The sequence below is a fragment of the Gobio gobio genome (assembly GCF_949357685.1).
Source record: "Gobio gobio genome assembly, chromosome: 22".
In the NCBI taxonomy this organism is placed as follows: Eukaryota; Metazoa; Chordata; class Actinopteri; order Cypriniformes; family Gobionidae; genus Gobio; species Gobio gobio.
The window spans coordinates 45,946,437-45,967,526 of record NC_137118.1 but is presented as its reverse complement, the minus strand read 5'-3'; the positions used below and the strand labels follow the sequence as shown (position 1 = coordinate 45,967,526).

At 37.4% G+C, this 21,090-nt stretch overlaps 1 protein-coding gene across 1 annotated transcript in view; it reads left to right on the top strand.

Moving 5' to 3' along the window:
• sgsm1b (small G protein signaling modulator 1b) overlaps positions 1 to 21,090 on the top strand; it is a gene marked incomplete at its 3' end in the record, with an annotated part of 67,866 nt that overhangs the window by 35,220 nt on the left and 11,556 nt on the right. Inside the window, exons 17-18 of the mRNA XM_079804041.1 lie at positions 1,562 to 1,729; positions 1,812 to 1,877. Coding sequence (XP_079660167.1) covers positions 1,562 to 1,729; positions 1,812 to 1,877 — 234 coding nt within the window. The remainder of the gene's footprint in view (positions 1 to 1,561; positions 1,730 to 1,811; positions 1,878 to 21,090) is intronic.

The following is a 21,090-nucleotide window of genomic DNA, read 5'->3' as shown; positions in this document are numbered from 1 at the left end:
TGTTGTTGTTTGGTTAACATTAACGGCACAGACAGGAGAAAACACACACACACACACACACACACACACACACAGGTTTGTTTTGCTATCTAAGTGAGGACATTCCTTAGCCGTAATGGTTTTTATACTGTACATTCTATCCCCCTACACTACCCCTACCCATCACACACACACACACACACACACACACACACACACACACACACACACACACACACACACACACACACACACACACACACACACACACACACACACACACACACACACACACACACACACCCTACCCCTAAACCTACCCATCACACACACACACACACACACACACACAACCCCTACCCCTAAACCTACCCATCACACACACACACACACACACACACACTACCCCTACTCATCACACACACACACACACACACACAACCCCTAACCCTACCCATCACACACACACTTACACACACACACACACACACACACACACACTACCCCTACCCCTAAATCTACCCATCACACACACACACACACACACACACACACACACACACACACACACTACCCCTAAATCTACCAAAACACACACACACACACACACTACTCCTAAACCTACCCATTACACACACACACCCTACCCCTAAATCTACCAACACACACACACACACACACACACACACAACCCCTACCCCTAAACCTACCCATCACACACACACACACACACACACACACTACCCCTAAATCTACCAACACACTCTCTCACACACACACACACACACACACACACACACACACACACACACACACACTGCCCCTAAACCTACCCATTACACACACACACACCCTACCCCTAAATCTACCAACACACACACACACACACACACACACACACACTACCCCTAAATCTACCAAAACACACACACACATACACACACACAACCCCTAAATCTACCAACACACTCTCACACACACACACACACACACACACACACCCTGCCCCTAAACCTATCCATTACACACACACACACACACACACACACACACACACACACACCCTACCCCTAAACCTACCAACACACACACACACACACATACCCTGCCCCTAAACCTACCCATTACACACACACACACACACACCCTACCCCTAAATCTACCAACACACACACACACACACACACACACACACACACACACACACAACCCCAACCCCTAAACCTACCCATCATACACACACACACACACACACACACACACACACTCTCTCTCACATTCACACACAGACACACACACACACACACACACACTACCCCTATCCCTAAACCTACCCATCTCACACACACACACTCTCTCTCACACACACTCACACACACACACACTTAAGCGTTGCGGGAGCATTTCAGTGAGCATTAGAGGAAGCGTTACATGGATGTCAGAAAATTAAGACCAGTTTAAAATGATTTAAGACCTAGAACTTCAGCGAATGTAAGACTTTTTAAGGCCTAAAATTTAGATTTAGAAAGAGTTTTAAGCCCCTGCAGAAGCATCATAAGCTGAACTCTCTCTCTCTCTGTAGGTGGACGAGCAGATTCGAGCGTGTTACGAGCAGACTATGAGCGAGTGGCTGGGCTGCGAGGCCATCGTGCGCCAGCGTGAGAAGGAGCAGCACGCCGTGGCTCTGGCCAAGTGTGCGTCCGGCGCCAGCGTGGATGGGTCGCGCCAGGACTCCACCATCAGCACGGATGTAAATGTTTACGCTCCAGTCGCCCACGCATGTCTGACGCTCTGGATGTTTGCATGCAGGTTTACTGTGTTTCTCTCTGCAGTCGTCTCAGAGCAGCAGCTCCGAGAAACAGAGCCACGCAGGATCACACAGCGACAGCAGCACGCAGGTGAGACGCCAGTGTTTGCCAACCGGGGTGAAAATATTTTTTGTTTGAATATGACCAGTCATTTTCGCCGTCATCACCCGGGTTTAGTGCCAGAAGATGCGAAGTCTGCTGAACAGAGGGTCGCAGGAAGAAGGATCTGAAGTGCCGGTGTCCTGACATTTCATCCTACCTGTCAGATTGTCCTACCAGGGCTTACTGCGCATGCCCACATCAATATTTTTAGGGGTTCAAGCACGAAGTGCTGAACACCTATTGTATTTGTGCTGATTTTTAGGGGTTCAAGCACGAAGTGCTGAACACCTATTGTATTTGTGCTGATTTTTAGGGGTTCAAGCACGAAGTGCTGAAACCCTATTGTAATTGTATTGATTTTTATTATTATTATTATTATTATTATTATTCTCCGCTAAAACGCATCGTGCAGCCCAAACCGTAAGGGCTGGAACTTTGAAACTTTGTCAGATGGTAGTAAACAAATCGAGGAGAGGTTATCAAATTATGAGCCAGATTGGCCTATAGGTGGCGCTATAGCAATCAATTGCGCGAAACTGCTCATAACTCCTAAACCGTATGTCGTAGACTCAAGTGTCTTATATCATTGGAAAGGTGAGTTTATGACGAACAAAACGTATATCTCCGATTTCATTTGCGCCATGATAGATTTTCCGCCATTTTGAATTTTGTCAAAAAACTACTTTTGCGAACTAGTCCTAGGTTTTTTGCCCGATCGGAACCAAACCAGTGCAGAAATGTTCTCTGGAGTCTGAATATCAATAATTATCGAAAAAAAGTTGAAATTTCTATTCACGGTTGCTAAGGGGCGGAAAACGAATGTTGTGGGAGGAGCCTATTTTACTAAAATGGCTATAACTCAAGAAAAAAATGAGATATCTTCACCAAACTTGGTACACATGTGTATGGGCTCCGTTTTTGGTCACGATAAAAAAACCGCGATGATTGAACACTTGGTGGCGCTATAACACGAAAAAAACATGAAAATGGCTATAACCACCCGACCGCTAGTCCGATTGACTTGAAAATTGGTATGCAGTGTCTTGGTCCAAGGTACCAAGTATGTCTATGAGGACATTGGCGTATCTCAAAAAACATGGCCGCCAAGGCCAATTAAATTTGAGCACCTATTAGACAAGGTTAACGGAGGCCGATCAGAACGAAACTCGATGGGTATGTTTGACTTATGGCCTTAGAGGTCTATAAGAATTTTGAAAGAAATCAGCCACTAGTTGGCGCTAACAAGTTTTATGGCACTGTAATCACGTGGTGTTGAACACATCCACAAAATATGCATATCGTTTGATAGACCTCCTCATATTGAACAACTTTGCCTCTGGAACCATTGCTGTTAATCCAATTGTTCATTAAATATTTGCGATTATGTTTAAAACCTACTTTTGCGAACTAGTCCCTGGTTTTTTGCCTGATCGGAACCAAACCAGTATAGGACAATTCTCTGGACTCTCTAGATCAATAATTATCGAAAAAAAGTCCAACTTTTGCCTTTGGATGGCTATAACAGGGTCATTTAGAAGAGGGGCGTAGCAAAATACACTCAAAAGCCTATAAATCCTAAAGGAAAACTCAAAACTTCACGAAAATTGTTATGTATATGTAACATAACATGCTGAAAAATCATGCAAAGTTTCATGGAGATCGGACTATAGGTGGCGCTATAACTGTTAAAAAGCTTTGAAAACCATGTAATCCTATGGTGAAATGCCTGTATTGGCTGTAAATGGTATTTTCCATCTCTGTAATCAGGTGGGGTTAAAAACATCCACATAATATGCATAAATTATGATAGATCTCCTCATACTGAACAACTTTGCCTCAAGAACCAATACTGTCTATCAAATCGTTATTTAAACATTCACAATTATGTTAATAACCTACTTTTGCAAACTAGTCATAGATTTTTCAACCTGATCAGAACCAAACCAGTGCAGTACAATTCTCTGGACTCTTTAGAGCAATAGTTATTTTAAAAAAAAGTTAAACTTTTGCATCTGAATGGCTATAACAGGGTTATTTCATGATGTGGCCTTGACCAAGTGTCCCCAAATGCCTATATCTATTCAATGAATGCTCAGATATTCTTAAAAACAAGTCAGAACATGTGTACTATGCCTCTAAACAAGCATGAAAAATTTCAGACAGATAGGACAATATTTGCCTCTATAACAGTTAAAAAGCTGAAAATTATGAAAATAATGGTATATTAAGCCAATAAGTGGTCGTTTGCTGCCCCCCGCTGTTCATTTTATTGTACTACACTCTAATATTGATCTACAAGTCATATTCAGCTTAAAATAAATCACTATTTTAACATTTGCAATCACATTTAGTTAAAATGAATCTATTAAGTATTACTATTGACAATTTTCACATTGAGAAATGTGAATCTTGAAGGAGACTGGCAGGAAACATTTTGTTTACTGCAACATCATAAAGTTCAAATGTCTGTATCTACAACAAAATGTGTGTGTGTAGTCCTATGTTTCTGAATACATTTTTAAAAATCTGATAAATAGTTACAAAGAGCTATGTTAAATGATTATAGACCATAGCATTAAAAAAGTGTGTGTGTGTGTGTGTGTGTGTGTGTGTGTGTCTGGCCTTGACCAAGTGTCCCCAAATGCCTATATCTATTCAATGAATGCTCAGATATTCTTAAAAACAAGTCAGAAGATGTGTACTATGCCTCTAAACAAGCATGAAAAATTTCAGACAGATAGGACAATATTTGCCTCTATAACAGTTAAAAAGCTGAAAATTATGAAAATGATGGTATATTAAGCCAATAAGTGGTCGTTTGCTGCCCCCCGCTGTTCTTTTTATTGTACTACACTCTAATATTGATCTATAAGTCATATTCAGACTTTAAAAAAAATCACAATTTTAACATTTACAATCACATTTAGTCAAAATTAATCTATTAGCTATTACCATTGACAATAATTGTCACATTGAGAAATGTGAATCTTGAAGGAGACTTGCAGGAAACATTTTGTTTACTGCAACATCATATAGTTCAAATGTCTGTATCTACAACAAATTGTGTGTGTGTGTAGTCCTATGTTTCTGAATACATTTTTAATAATCTGATTAATAGTTACAAAGAGCTATGTGAAATGATTATAGACCATAGCATTAAAAAAGTGTGTGTGTGTGTGTGTGTGTGTGTGTGTGTGTGTGTGTGTGTGTGTATAAGCATGCATAATGGAATTAACATGGAAGACCAATTTGATATATAACTGATTTTATAGTGTTTATTGCAAAGCAACTGTGAAAAGACTTTATTAATAAGTAGAATGTCCAGCAGAGGGCAGCAGAAGACCACTAATTGGTTCATTCTGTCCACTAAGCATATATATAAACTCTAAAAAAACATTATAATAGCATTGAAAATGACATTTTGTCAATGCTTATCAATTAATTTGTTCATTTGATTAATGTTTTTACAATAATTATTAAATTACAATTAAAATAATGCCTGAAAATATGTTTTAAAGGGGAAGACCTGGAATAAGCTATTTGTTACCCATCATTTATTTCAAATATTTATATCACCAACAAAATGTGCATGTGAGTTAAGCACGTTTGAAGACATTAAAAAACAGACATTTAAAATGAAAATGAGCCAATGAGTGGTTCTCTGCTGCCACCTGCTGGGCATAAATAGTCATTTTTTTCATACTATTTACTTATCATGTTCTATAATTCCTATTTACACATTATAAAGTCATTATTACAATATTTACAATCACATTTTGTCAAATTAATTTATCTCAAATATATTATGGCGTATTACCTAAAATTGCCACCAGATGGCAGCAGAAGACCACTCATTGGCTTATCCTCTAAACTAATATTGTTCAATCATATTTAAACTGTGATCGTGCAGACCAAAGCGTAAATGCTAGAGACTTGAAACTTCATCAGATGATAGTACGAAAATCGAGGCTAATGTTGTCAGAGTATGAACCCGATTGGACAATAGGTGGCGCTACAGCAATCAAAAGCGCAAAATGGCTTATAACTCCTAAACCGTATGACGTAGACTCAAGTGTCTTATATCATTGGAAAGGTGAGTCCATGACAAACAAAACGTATATCTCCGATTTCATTTCCGCCATTATAGATTTTCCGCCATTTTTAATTTTGTCAAAAAACTACTTTTGCAAACAAGTCCTAGGTTTTTTGCCCGATCGGAACCAAACCAGTGTCAAAAAATTTTCTTGAGTCAGTTTATCAATAATTATCAAAAAAAAGTCGAAATTTATATTCACGGTTGTTAAGGAGCGTAAAAATAGTTGTTCAGGGCGGAGCCTATTTACTAAAAAAGCTATAACTCAAGAACAAAATGAGATATCTTTACCAAACTTGGTAGACATGTGTATAGGCTGAGTCTTTGGTCACAATAAAAAAAATCGCGACGATTTAACTCTTGGTGGCGCAATAACGTAAAAAAACATGAAAATGGCTTTAACCACCCGACCGCTAGTCCGATTGACTTGAAAATTGGTATGCAGTGTCTAGGTCCAAGGTACCAAGTATGTCTGTGAGGACATTGGCATATCTCAAAAAACATGGCTGCCACAGCCAATTAAATTTGAGCACCTATTAGACAAGTCTCATGGCCCTAGAGGTCGGTAAGAATTTTGAAAGAAATCGGCCACTAGTTGGCGCTAATGAGTTTTATGGCTCTGTAATCACGTGGTGTTGCACACATCCACGAAATATGCATATCATTTGATATATTCTAAGGGAAAACTCAAAACTTCACGAAAATTGGTGGGCATGTGTGTCATAACATCATTAACAAGCATAGAAAGTTTTATAGAGATCGGACCATAGGTGGCGCTATAACTATTAAAAACCTTTTAAAACCATATGTTTTCTATGGTAAATTGCCAATATTGCCTGTAAATGGACTTTTCCATCTGTTATTTCAGTGTTTAAAATCTTGCTAAATGAAACGTAATGTCTTTTGATGCTTGTGTGCTTAAAGGCCTTAAAGGCTTGAACCCCGCTAAATGCTGCTTGCAGCTTTAATTATTATTATTATTATTATTATTATTATTCTGCCATAAAACGCATCGTGCAGCCCAAACCGTAAGTGCTGGAGCTTTGAAACTTTGTCAGATGGTAGTACAAAAATCGAGGAGAGGTTATCAAATTATGAGCCAGATTGGCCTATAGGTGGCGCTATAGCAATCAATTGCGCGAAACTGCTCATAACTCCTAAACCGTATGTCGTAGACTCAATTGTCTTATATCATTGGAAAGGTGAGTCCCTGACGAACAAAACGTATATCTCCGATTTCATTTCCGTCATAATAGATTTTCCGCCATTTTGAATTATGTCAAAAAACTACTTTTGCGAACTAGTCCCTGGATTTTTGCCCGATCGGAACCAAACCAGTGCAGAAATGTTCTCTGGAATCTGAATATCAATAATTATTGAAAAAAAGTAGAAATTTTGATTCACGGTCGCAAAGGGGCGGAAAACGAATGTTGTGGGAGGAGCCTATTTTACTAAAATGGCTATAACTCAAGAAAAAAATTAGATATCTTTACCAAACTTGGTACACATGTGTATGGGCTGAGTTTTTGGTCACGATAAAAAAATCGCGACGATTGAACACTTGGTGGCGCTATAACACGAAAAAAACATGAAAATGGCTATAACCACCCGACCGCTAGTCCGATTGACTTGAAAATTGGTATGCAGTGTCTTGGTCCAAGGTACCATGCATGTCTATGAGGACATTGGCGTATCTCAAAAAACATGGCTGCTATCGGCTAATGAAATTTGAGCACCTCTAAGACAAGGTTAACGGAGGCCGATCGGAATGAAACTTGGTGGGCATCTTTGACTCACGGCCCTAGAGGTCTGTAAGAATTTTGAAAGAAATCGGCCACTAGTTGGCGCTAACGAGTTTTATGGCTCTGTAATCACGTGGTGTTGCACACATCAACCAAATATACATATCATATGATAGGTCTCCTCATGCTGAACAACTTTGCCTCTAGAAGCATATCTGTCAATCAAACCGTTCATTAAATATTTGCAATTATGTTTAAAAACTACTTTTTCAAACTAGTCCCTGGATTTTTGCCCGATTGGAACCAAACTAGTCTAGAACAATTCTCTGGACTCTCTAGATCAATAATTATCGAAAAAAAGTTGAACTTTTGCATTTAGATGGCTATAACAGGGTCATTTAGAAGAGGGGCGTAGCTAAATACACTCAAAAGCCTATAAATCCTAAAGGAAAACTCAAAACTTCACGAAACTTGTTATGTATATGTGACATAAAATGCTGAAGAAGCATGCAGAGTTTCATGGAGATCGGACCATATGTGGCGCTATAACTGTTAAAAAGCTTGGAAAACCATGTATTCCCTATGGTGAATTGCCTGTATTGGCTGTAAATGGTATTTTCCATCTCTGTAATCAGGTGGGGTAAAAACATCCACATAATATGCAGAAATTATGATAGATCTCCTCATACTGAACAACTTTGCCTCAAGAACCAATACTGTCAATCAAATTGTTATTTATTTATTCACAATTATGTTAAAAACTTATTACCTAAAATTGCCACCAGATGGCAGCAGAAGACCACTCATTGGTTCATTCTGCTTACTAAGCATATTTAAACTTTATAAAATCATTATAATAAATGTTGCAAATGACATTTTGTCAATGTTTATCAATTAATTTGTTCATTTGATTAATGTTTTTACAATAATTATTAAATTACAATTAAAATAATGCCTGAAAATATATTTTAAAGGGGAAAACCTGGAATAAGCTATTTGTTACCCATCATTTATTTCAAATATCTATATCTCCAACAAAATGTACATTTGAGCTAAGCATGTTTGAAGACATTAACTTGGAAATGTGCCCATTAAATGAAAAACAGACATTTAAAATGAAAATGAGCCAATGAGTGGTTCTCTGCTGCCACCTGCTGGGCTTAAATGGTCATTTTGTCATACTATTTACTTATCATGTTCTATAATTCCTATTTAGACATTATAAAGTCACTATTACAATATTTACAATTATATTTTGTCAAATTAATTTATTTCAAATATATTATGGCGTATTACCTAAAATTGCCACCAGATGGCAGCAGAAGACCACTCATTGGCTTATCCTCTAAACTAATATTGTTCAATCATATTTAAACTGTGATCGTGCAGACCAAAGCGTAAATGCTAGAGACTTGAAACTTTATCAGATGGTGGTACAAAAATCGAGGCTAATGTTGTCAGAGAATGAACCCGATTGGCCAATAGGTGGCGCTACAGCAATCAAAAGCGTGAAATGGCTCATAACTCCTAAACCCTATGTCGTAGACTCAAGTGTCTTATATCATTGGAAAGGTGAGTCTATGACGAACACAACGTATATCTCCGATTTCATTTCCGCCATGATAGATTTTCCGCCATTTTGAATTTTGTCAAAAAACTACTTTTTCAAACTAGTCCTAGGTTTTTTGATTGATCGGAACCAAACCAGTGCAGAAATGTTCTCTGGAGTCTGATTATCAATAATTATTGAAAAAAAGTTGAAATTTCTATTCACGGTCGCTAAGGGGCGCAAAACGATTGTTGTGGGAGGAGCCTATTTTACTAAAATGGCTATAACTCAAGAACAAAATGAGATATCATCATCAAACTTGGTACACATGTGTAAGACCTCAATTTGTGGTCATGATAAAAAAATCGCGACGATTGAACACTTGGTGGCGCTATAACACGAAAAAAACATGAAAATGGCTATAACCACCCGACCGCTAGTCCGATTGACTTGAAAATGGGTATGCAGTGTCTTGGTCCAAGGTACCATGTATGTCTATGAGGACATTGGCGTATCTCAAAAAACATGGCCGCCACAGCCAATTAAATATGAGCACCTATTAGACAAGGTTAACGGAGGCCGATCAGAACGAAACTCAATGGGTATGTTTGACTCATGGCCTTAGAGGTATGTAAGAATTTTGAAAGAAATCGGCCACTAGTTGGCGCTAACGAGTTTTATGGCTCTGTAATCACGTGGTGTTGCACACATCCACAAAATATGCATATCAATTGATAGATCTCCTCATATTGAACAACTTTGCCTCTATAACCATTGCTGTCAATCAAATTGTTCATTAAATATTTGCAATAATGTTAAAAACCTACTTTTGCAAACTAGTCCCTGGTTTTTTGCCCGATCGGAACCAAACCAGTCTAGGACAATTCTCTGGACTCTCTAGATCAATAATTATCAAAAAAAAGTTCAACTTTTAGATTTAGATGACTATAACAGGGTGATTTAGAAGAGGGACGTAGCAAAACACACTCAATAGCCTATAAATTCTAAGGGAAAACTCAAAACTTCCCGAAAATTGGTGGGCATGTGTGACATTAGATCCTTAACAAGCATACAAAGCTTTATAGAGATCGGACCATAGGTGGCGCTATAATTGTTAAAAACCATATGTTTCCTATGGTAAATTGCCTACATTGCCTGTAATTTGAGTTTTCCATCTATTATTTCAGTGTTTAAAATCTTGCTAAATAAAACTTAATGTCTTTTGATGCTTGTGTGCTTAAAGGCCTTAAAGGCTTGAACCCCGCTAAATGCTGCTCGCAGCTTTAATTAGGGGTTCAAGCACGAAGTGCTGAAACCCTATTGTAATTGTATTGATTTTTATTATTATTATTATTATTATTATTATTCTCCGCTAAAACGCATCATGCAGCCCAAACCGTAGAAGCTGGAGCTTTGAAACTTTGTCAGATGGTAGTACAAAAATCGAGGAGAGGTTATCAAATTATGAGCCAGATTGGCCTATAGGTGGCGCTATAGCAATCAATTGCGCAAAACTGCTCATAACTCCTAAACCGTATGTCGTAGACTCAAGTGTCTTATATCATTGGAAAGCTGAATACCTGACGTAAAAAATGTATATCTCCGATTTCATTTCCGCCATTATAGATTTTCCGCCATTTTGAATTTTGTCAAAAAACTACTTTTGCGAACTAGTCCCTGGATTTTTGCCCGATCGGAACCAAACCAGTGCAGAAATGTTCTCTGGAGTCTGAATTTTAATAATTATTGAAAAAAAGTTGAAATTTCTATTCACGATCGCTAAGGGGCGGAAAACGAACGTTGTGGGAGGAGCCTATTTTACTAAAATGACTATAACTCAAGAACAAAATGAGATATCTTTACCAAACTTTGTTCACATGTGTATGGACTGAGTCTTGGGTCACGATAAAAGAATCGCGACGATTGAACACTTGGTGGCGCTATAACACGAAAAAAACATGAAAATGGCTATAACGACCCGACCGCTAGTCCGATTGACTTGAAAATTGGTATGCAGTGTCTTGGTCCAAGGTACCATGTATGTCTATGAGGACATTGGCGTATCTCAAAAAACATGGCTGCTATTGGCCAATGAAGTTTGAGCACCTCTAAGACAAGGTTAACGGAGGCTGATCGGAATGAAACTCGGTGGGCATGTTTGACTCATGGACTTAGAGGTCTGTATAAATTTTGAAAGAAATCGGCCACTAGTTGGCGCTAACGAGTTTTTTGGCTCTGTAATCACGTGGTGTTGCACACATCAACCAAATATACACATCATATGATAGGGCTCCTCATACTGAACAACTTTTCCTCTAAAAGCATTGCTGTCAATCAAATCGTTCATTAAATATTTGCGATTATGTTTAAAACCTACTTTTGCGAACTAGTCTCTGGATTTTTGTCTGATCGGAAACAAACCAGTCTAGGACAATTCTCTGGACTCTCTAGATCAATAATTATCAAAAAAAAGTTGAACTTTTGCATTTGAATGCCTATAACAGGGTCATTTAGAAGAGGGGCGTAGCAAAATACACTCAAAAGCATATAAATCCTAAAGGAAAACTCAAAACTTCACGAAAATTATTATGTATATGTAACATAACATGCTGAAAAAGCATGCAAAGTTTCATGGAGATCGGACCATAGGTGGCGCTATAACTGTTAAAAAGCTTTGAAAACCATGTATTCCTATGGTGAAATGCCTGTATTGGCTGTAAATGGTATTCTCCATCTCTGTAATCAGGTGGGGTTAAAAACATCCACATAATATGCATAAATTATGATAGATCTCCTCATACTGAACAACTTTGCCTCAAGAACCAATACTGTCAATCAAATCGTTATTTAAACATTCACAATTATGTTAATAACCTACTTTTGCAAACTAGTCATAGATTTTTCAACCTGATCAGAACCAACCCAGGGCAGTACAATTCTCTGGACTCTTTAGAGCAATAATTATTTTTTAAAAAAGTTAAACTTTTGCATCTGAATGGCTATAACTGGGTTATTTCAAGATGTGGCCTTGACCAAGTGTCCCTAAATGCCTATATCTATTCAATGAATGCTCAGATATTCTTAAAAAAAAGTCAGAATATGTGTACTATGCCTCTAAACAAGCATGAAAATTTTCAGACAGATAGGACCATATTTGCCTCTATAACAGTTAAAAAGCTGAAAATTATGAAAATAATGGTATATTAAGCCAATAAGTGGTCGTTTGCTGCCCCCCGCTGTTCATTTTATTGTACTACACTCTAATATTGATATACAAGTCATTTTCAGCTTTAAATAAATCACTATTTTAACATTTGCTATCACATTTAGTTAAAATTAATCTATTAAGTATTACTATTAACAATTGTCACATTGAGAAATGTGAATCTTGAAGGAGACTTGCAGGAAACATTTTGTTTACTGCAACATCATAAAGTTCAAATGTCTGTAACTACAACAAAATGTGTGTGTGTAGTCCTATGTTTCTGAATACATTTTTAAAAATCTGATTAATAGTTACAAAGAGCTATGTGAAATGATTATAGACCATAGCATTAAAAAAGTGTGTGTGTGTGTCTGGCCTTGACCAAGTGTCCCCAAATGCCTATATCTATTCAATGAATGCTCAGATATTCTTAAAAACAAGTCAGAACATGTGTAATATGCCTCCAAACAAGCATGACAATTTTCAGACAGATAGGACAATATTTGCCTCTATAACAGTTAGAAAGGTGAAAATGACAGAGTTCATATGAAAATAATGACCAATATGTGGTCTTTTGCTGACCCCCGCTGTTCATTTTATTGTACTACACTCTAATATTGATCTATGGTTATAGATACCTGGTTAATCATAGTAAATAATACTAGAACGTGGTGCATTTCACAAAAAAATGTGACATGCTCATAGACCATTAAAAGATATTTTCACAATAACATATCTCAAAAATATTGTGTGTGTGTGTGTGTGTGTGTGTGTGTGTGTGTAACCATGCATAATGGAACAACTGGTTTGAAGCCTGTTTCAGAGCCTATTTTACTAAAAGGGCTATAACTCAGGAACGAAATGAGATATCTTCACCAAACTTGGTACACTTGTGTATGGGATGAGTCTTTGGTCAAGGTAAAAAGAATTGTGAGGATTGAACACTTGGTGGGGCTATAACATAAAAAAACATGAAAAGGGCTATAACCACCCGACTGCCAGTCTGATTGACTTGAAAGTTGGTATGCAGTGTCTTGGTCCAAGGTACCACGCATGTCTATAAAGGAAATTGGCGTAGCTCAAAAAACATGGCCGCCATTGGCCAATGAAATGTGAGCACTTATTAGACAAGGTTAACAGAGGCCGATCGGAACAAAAGTTGGCGAGCATGTTTGACTCAGGGTCCTAGAGGTCTGTAATAATTTTTTAAGAATTTGGCCACTAGTAGGCGCCAATTAGTTTTATGGCTCTGTAATCACGTGATGTTTCACATATTCTCACAATATTGATATAATTTGATAGATCTCCTCATACTGAACAACTTTGTCTCTAGAAGCATTGCTGTCAATCAAATCGTTCATTAAATATTTGTGATTATGTTAAAAACCTACTTTTGCAAATAAGTCCCTGTTTTTTTGCCCGATCGGAACCAAACCAGTCTAGGACAATTCTCTGGACTCTCTAGATCAATAATTATCAAAAAAAGTTTAACTTTTGCATTTGGATGGCTATAACAGGGTCATTTCGAAAAGAGGCGTGGCAAAAAACCCTCAAAAGCCTATAAATTCTAAGGGAAAGCTCAAAACTTCACGAAAATTGGTGGCCATGTGTGAGATTAGATCCTTAACAAGAATTAAACGTTTTATAGAGATCGGACCATAGGTGGCGCTATAACTGTTAAAAACCTTTTAAAACCATGTTTCCTATGGTGAATTGCCTGTAAATTGAATTTTCCATCTATTATTTCAGCGTTTAAAATCTTGCTAAATAAAACTTAATGTCTTTTGATGCTTGTGTGCTTAAAGGCCTTAAAGGCTTGAACCCCGCTAAATGCTGCTTGCAGCTTTAATTATTATTATTATTATTATTATTCAGACCTAAAACGCATCGTGCAGACCAAACTGTAAGGGCTAGAGACTTGAAACTTGGCCAATAGGTAGTACAAAAATCGAGGAGAGGTTATCAAATTATGACCCCGATTGGCCCATAGGTGGCGCTATAGCAATCAATTGCGCAAAACTGCTCATAACTCCTAAACCGTATGTCGTAGACTCAAGTGTCTTATATCATTGGAAAGCTGAATACTTGACATAAAAAACGTATATCTCCGATTTCATTTCCGGTATGCAAATTTTTCCGCCATTTTGAATTTTGTCAAAAAACTACTTTTGCAAACTAGTCCTAGGTTTTTTGTCCGATCAGAACCAAACTAGTGCCAAAATGTTCTCTGGAGTCTGTCTATTAATAATCATTGAAAAAAAGTCATAATTTGGATTCACGGTTGTTAGGGGGCTTAAAATTGATGTTCAGGGCGGAGCCTATTTTACTAAAAAGGCTATAACTCTAGATCAAAATAAGATATCTTCACCAAATTTGGTACACATATGTATGGGCTCAGTCTTTGGTCACGATAAAACAATCGCGACGATTGGCCACTTGGTGGCGCTATAACATGAAAATAACATGAAAAAGGCTATGACCACCTGACCATTAGTCCAATTGACTTGAAAATTGGTATGCAGTGTCTTGGTCCAAGGTAGCATATATGTCTATGAGGAAATTGGCGTATCTCAAAAAACATGGCCGCCACAGCCAATTAAATTTGAGCACCTATTAGACAAGGTTAACAGAGGCCGATCGGAACGAAACTCGATGGGCATGTTTGACTCATGGTCTTAGAGCTCTGTAAGAATTTTGAAAGAAATCGGCCACTAGTTGGCGCTAACGAGTTTTGAGGCTCTGTAATCACGTGGTGATGTACACATCCCCGAAATATGCATATCATTTGATAGATCTCCTCATACTGAACAACTTTGCCTCATGAACTATTGCTGTCAATCAAATCGTTCATTAAATATTTGTGATTATGTTTAAAACCTACTTTTGCGAACTAGTCCCTGGATTTTTGCCCGATCAAAATCAAACCAGTCTAGGACAATTCTCTGGACTCTCTAGATCAATAATTATTGAAAAAAAGTTGAACTTTTGCATTTGGATGGCTATAACAGGGTCATTTAGAAGAGGGGCGTAGCAAAATACACTCAAAAGCCTATAAATCCTAAAGGAAAACTCAAAACTTCACGAAAATTGTTATGTATATGTGACATAACATGCTGAAGAAGCATGCAAAGTTTCATGGAGATCGGACCATAGGTGGCGCTATAACTGTTAAAAAGCTTTGAAAACCATGTATTCCCTATGGTGAATTGCATGTATTGGCTGTAAATGGTATTTTTCCATCTCTGTAATCTGATGGGGTAAAAAACATCCACATAATATGCAGAAATTATGGTAGATCTCCTCATACTGAACAACTTTGCCTCAAGAACCAATACTGTCAATCAAATTGTTATTTATTTATTTATTTATTCACAATTATGTTAAAAACGTATTACCTAAAATTGCCACCAGATGGCAGCAGAAGACCACTCATTGGTTCATTCTGCTTACTAAGCATATTTAAACTTTATAAAATCATTATAATAAATGTTGCAAATGACATTTTGTCAATGTTTATCAATTAATTTGTTCATTTGATTAATGTTTTTACAATAATTATTAAATTACAATTAAAATAATGCCTGAAAATATGTTTTAAAGGGGAAAACCTGGAATAAGCTATTTGTTACCCATCATTTTTTTCAAATATCTATATCTCCAACAAAATGTGCATGTTAAGCACGTTTGAAGACATTAACTTGGAAAATGTGCCCATTAAATGAAAAACAGACATTTAAAATGAAAATGAGCCAATGAGTGGTTCTCTGCTGCCACCTGCTGGGCTTAAATGGTCATTTTGTCATACTATTTACTTATCATGTTCTATAATTCCTATTTAGACATTATAAAGTCACTATTACAATATTTACAATTACATTTTGTCAAATTAATTTATTTCAAATATATAATGGCGTATTACCTAAAATTGCCACCAGATGGCAGCAGAAGACCACTCATTGGCTTATCCTCTAAACTAATATTGTTCAATCATATTTAAACTGTGATCGTGCAGACCAAAGCGTAAATGCTAGAAACTTGAAACTTTATCAGATGGTAGTACAAAAAGTGAGGCTAATGTTGTCAGAGTATGAACCCGATTGGCCAATAGGTGGCGCTACAGCAATCAAAAGCGCGAAATGGCTCATAACTCCTAAACCGTATGTCGTAGACTCAAGTGTCTTATATCATTGGAAAGGTGAGTTCATGACGAACAAAACACATATCTCCGATTTCATTTCCGCCATGATAGATTTTCCGCCATTTTGAATTTTGTCAAAAAACTACTTTTGCAAACTAGTCCTAGGTTTTTTGCCGGATCGGAACCAAACCAGTGTCAAAATGTTCTCTGGAGTCAGATTATCAATAATTATCAAAAAAAGTCGAAATTTATATTCACGGTTGTTAAGGAGCATAAAAATAATCGTTCAGGGGGGAGCCTATTTACTAAAAGGGCTATAACTCAGGAACAAAATGAGATATCTTCACCAAACTTGGTACACATGTGTATAGGCTGAGTCTTTGGTCACGATAAAAAAATCGCGACGATTTAACACTTGGTGGCACAATAACGTGAAAAAACATCAAAATGGCTTTAACCACCTGACCGCTAGTCCGATTGACTTGAAAATTGGTATGCAGTGTCTTGGTCCAAGGTACCAAGTATGTCTATGAGGACATTGGCGTATCTTAAAAAACATGGCTGCCACAGCCAATTCAATTTGAGCACCTATTAGACAAGTCTCATGGCCCTAGAGGTCTGTAAGAATTTTGAAAGAAATCGGCCACTAGTTGGCGCTAATGAGTTTTATGGCTCTGTAATCACATGGTGTTGCACACATCCACGAAATATGCATATCATTTGATATATTCTAAGGGAAAACTCAAAACTTCACGAAAATTGGTGGGCATATGTGTCATTAGATCCTTAACAAGCTTGCAAAGTTTTATAGAGCTCGGACCATAGGTGGTGCTATAACTGTTAAAAACCTTTTAAAACAAAATGTTTCCTATGGTAAATTGCCTATATTGCCTGAAAATTGACTTTTCCATCTATTTTTTCAGTGTTTAAAATCTTGCTAAATAAAACTAAATGTCTTTTGATGCTTGTGTGCTTAAAGGCCTTAAAGGCTTGAACCCCGCTAAATGCTGCTTGCAGCTTTAATTTATTTTTATTTTTTATATTTACATTTTAAGGGTAGGAGTAGGTATGGATATTAATGAAGCAAATCACATTAATATGATTCTGGTAGCACAATCTGATAGGTAGCATTTTACATCCATATTTAATATTTATTTATTTAAAATATTTACATAGTTTTAAGGGTAGGTTCAGGCTAGGGGTAGGTATGGATATTAATAAAGCCTCAGATCTGATGAATATCATGCTGGTAGCACAATCTGATAGGCAGCATTTTCTGCTGTCGAATTGTGCTCCCTACTGTTTTAATGGGAAAGGTAGGACAAATCGACAGAACACCGGTATCTCGGCTACAAAAAACCCGCCGAACTGATCCAAAACCAGCCCAATTTTTATCCACCCGCCCAAACCCATTTTTGCCCGCAAAATAGATTGCGAAACCGCCAGCACTCACACTCCAAAACAGTGTTTCCCAAACGGGCTGCCGTATAGAGACAGAGCGACACGCTTCATAATCTGAAGGCCACGCCCACCGGGGGGGAAACAATCCAACGGAACAATGTCTAAAAGCGGATATGTGACAAAGTGTACAGCAAACAAGGTAAACAAAACCCACAACCAAAAACCCAGACGTTTTTATAAGCTATTGACCCAAAAAACGAGCGTTTAAGGACAAAAAAGTGGACACGCCATTGAGACACGTTATATTACACTGAGAAGTGCACACACTAGAGGAGAACGTCATCAGAGACAGGAAATATCATATATAAAACTGACATTTGGAGATTTGAGTGTCAGGATCCCAAAATGTCCCCATTCTTCAGCTGAAGCGTCACGTTTTACTGCCTTTATCCACTTTTGTCTCCTTAAACTCTCGTTTTTTTGGGTCGACAGCTTAAAAAAACGTGTTTTTTAGCTTGTTTGCTGTACACTTTGTCACATATCAGCTTTTAGACATTGTTCTGTTTTTTGTTATAAGTCCGAAATGACAAGGATGCAGCTTCACGCAATGCAAAGTCAATGGAGAGCGTTGGATTGTTTCCCCCCCCGGTGTGGGCGTGGCCTAAATACGCTCTGTCTCTTATGTTCGAATATGACCAGTAATTTTAGCCGTCATCACCCGGGTTTGGTGCCAGAAGACGCGAATGAGAAGTCGCGCACGCTGTGAGAAAATCTCTCTGTGCACTCATCAGAAAGCGCGCACACGTCTCACAGCGCGCAAATATAGAGTTCTCTTTCAAGTCTTGCTCTTGAACGGACAAACTCACACAAAAAGCATGTCAACATGTCCATCTTGAAGAGTATTCTAGCAGACAATAGTCTGTATATGCCTTAAGTAAACTCTATACAGTCGAGAAAGACGACGCATATCCGAGCATTAGGTCTTAAAGGGGCAGTAGCATTAGGTCTTAAAGGGGCAGTAGCATTAGGTCTACAAGGGGCAGTGCATTAGGTCTTAAAGGGGCAGTAGCATTAGGTCTTAAAGGGGCAGTAGCATTAGGTCTACAAGGGGCAGTAGCATTAGGTCTTAAAGGGGCAGTAGCATTAGGTCTTAAAGGGGCAGTAGCCTTTACTGCTGTCTGTTTAATGTCAAACAACAAAAGACAAGGACATCACTCACTGCTCTTGATTGAATAGCTTTTGTAAGTTTAATAGGATTAATCTTTAATTTATACAGTCAAATATGCAATGTTATTTTACATTTGATCAATTTCTGTATCTGCAAACTAATGTTTGACATACCTGAAAAACCTGAAGAGCATAGTTTATTTGATTAGTATCTTTGCCCAATAGTGTTTATTTGTGCTGCTGCTTGTATTTAAATTTTTTGTTCTTATTATTTTCTTTATTTTTATTTGACAGTAGTCATTTTTCCCTGCATGAACATAGCAAATACTGAACCGTACCGAAACGGTGAACCTAAAACCGTGATACAAACCGAACCGTGAGCAATCTGTACCGTTACACCCCTAGCGTAACGTATGCAAGGGCGAGCCACAAAATGGAGAACATATTCAAAGGGTGCCATGAAAGGTTGGGAAACACTGCTCCAGAAGACTGTGTTTGATCGCTTTCTAGTTATGCTTCAAGCTTCAACTTTGTCTTAAAAAGGAGAAATGAATCAGTCACGGATGTGTGTGAACACTAGGGATGCAACAATACAGTTAGTCCACGGTTCAATACATACCTCGGTTTTTAACCACGGTTTTTGTTTCAGTTCGGTTCTGATGGCTTGTCACATCAGTTTTTTGTTATTCTATTCTTAGGCGACAGGAACAGCAAGAGGTTAAGGAGAAAAAAGACTATTTTGTTATAACAATACTCTTTCTTTATTGTACTTAAAAGAACTGAAAAACCTTACTTAAACTTAAAACTTTACTTAAAAAAAACCCTTGTACACATTCCTAGTGTATTGTATAATATAAAATAAATATATATAAAGATTTACACCGGCAGCTCAGAGCTGTACAGCAGCATTTAAGTATGAAATTGAATGAATAAATGTAAAAATAAAACACTACACAGACTTCACTATAAAATATACATTGATTCTTATTAAAGCTACTGTATTAGTTTTTCAGTCAAGAGCAGTGAGTGATTTTCTCTTTGTCTTTTGTTGTTGTATTAACATTAAAGGGATAGTTCACTCAAAAATGAAAATTCTGTCATCGAGAAATTAATACAGGTTTGGAACAATATTAGAGTGAGTAAATAATGACATAATTTGAGAGGTGAACTCTCCCTTTAAGGACAGCGTGTTCACTATAGGCTGAGCTACTGTCACTTTAAGACCTGCACGCATCTAATATACAGACACATGCGATTTTACTTTCACTTTAGACATAACCAACTGTGTTTATGTTAACCTTGTTTGTATTTGAGAGTATTAGCGCAAGACTATTTAGTCCAGTAATCACGCGTTTGACAGGCGTTTAGTGCGCGCGCTTGGAGAAGTGCATGTTAAAACGGTGCATATGCACGCAAATTAAGGCTTTAAAACCCATGCAAATAATGAACTTTAGTGATTGTGAATAACTATAGTGTTCCGTGAGTATAACTCTACCACTAACGTGTGATGTGAATATATGTTGTGTTGTTCGGTATTGGGATGGAGGCAAATGATAGAATTTGTAGAAAAATAATAAAAAACGCAATTCACAAGCGTGTATTGAACCGTGAATGCCGTACCGAACGGTTCAATATTATATCGAGAATTGTGGCATCCCTAGTGAACACAGAGCTATACATTGAATGTAAATGAGCTCCGATAATTTGTGCTTTGAATTTAGTAAGAAACGTTTGAGATCATAATTTTGAAAATCTCAGCCCAGTTTGAGTCATTAAGATCTTTTTCTCTCAATGATATATCTAAGAAACAATTTTGAATTGAAAATAGGGCTAGTGTGTAATGTGATTCATAAAATTAATTAACGAACAAGAAATATTAACAAAGCATAACATTAATAACGTTAAT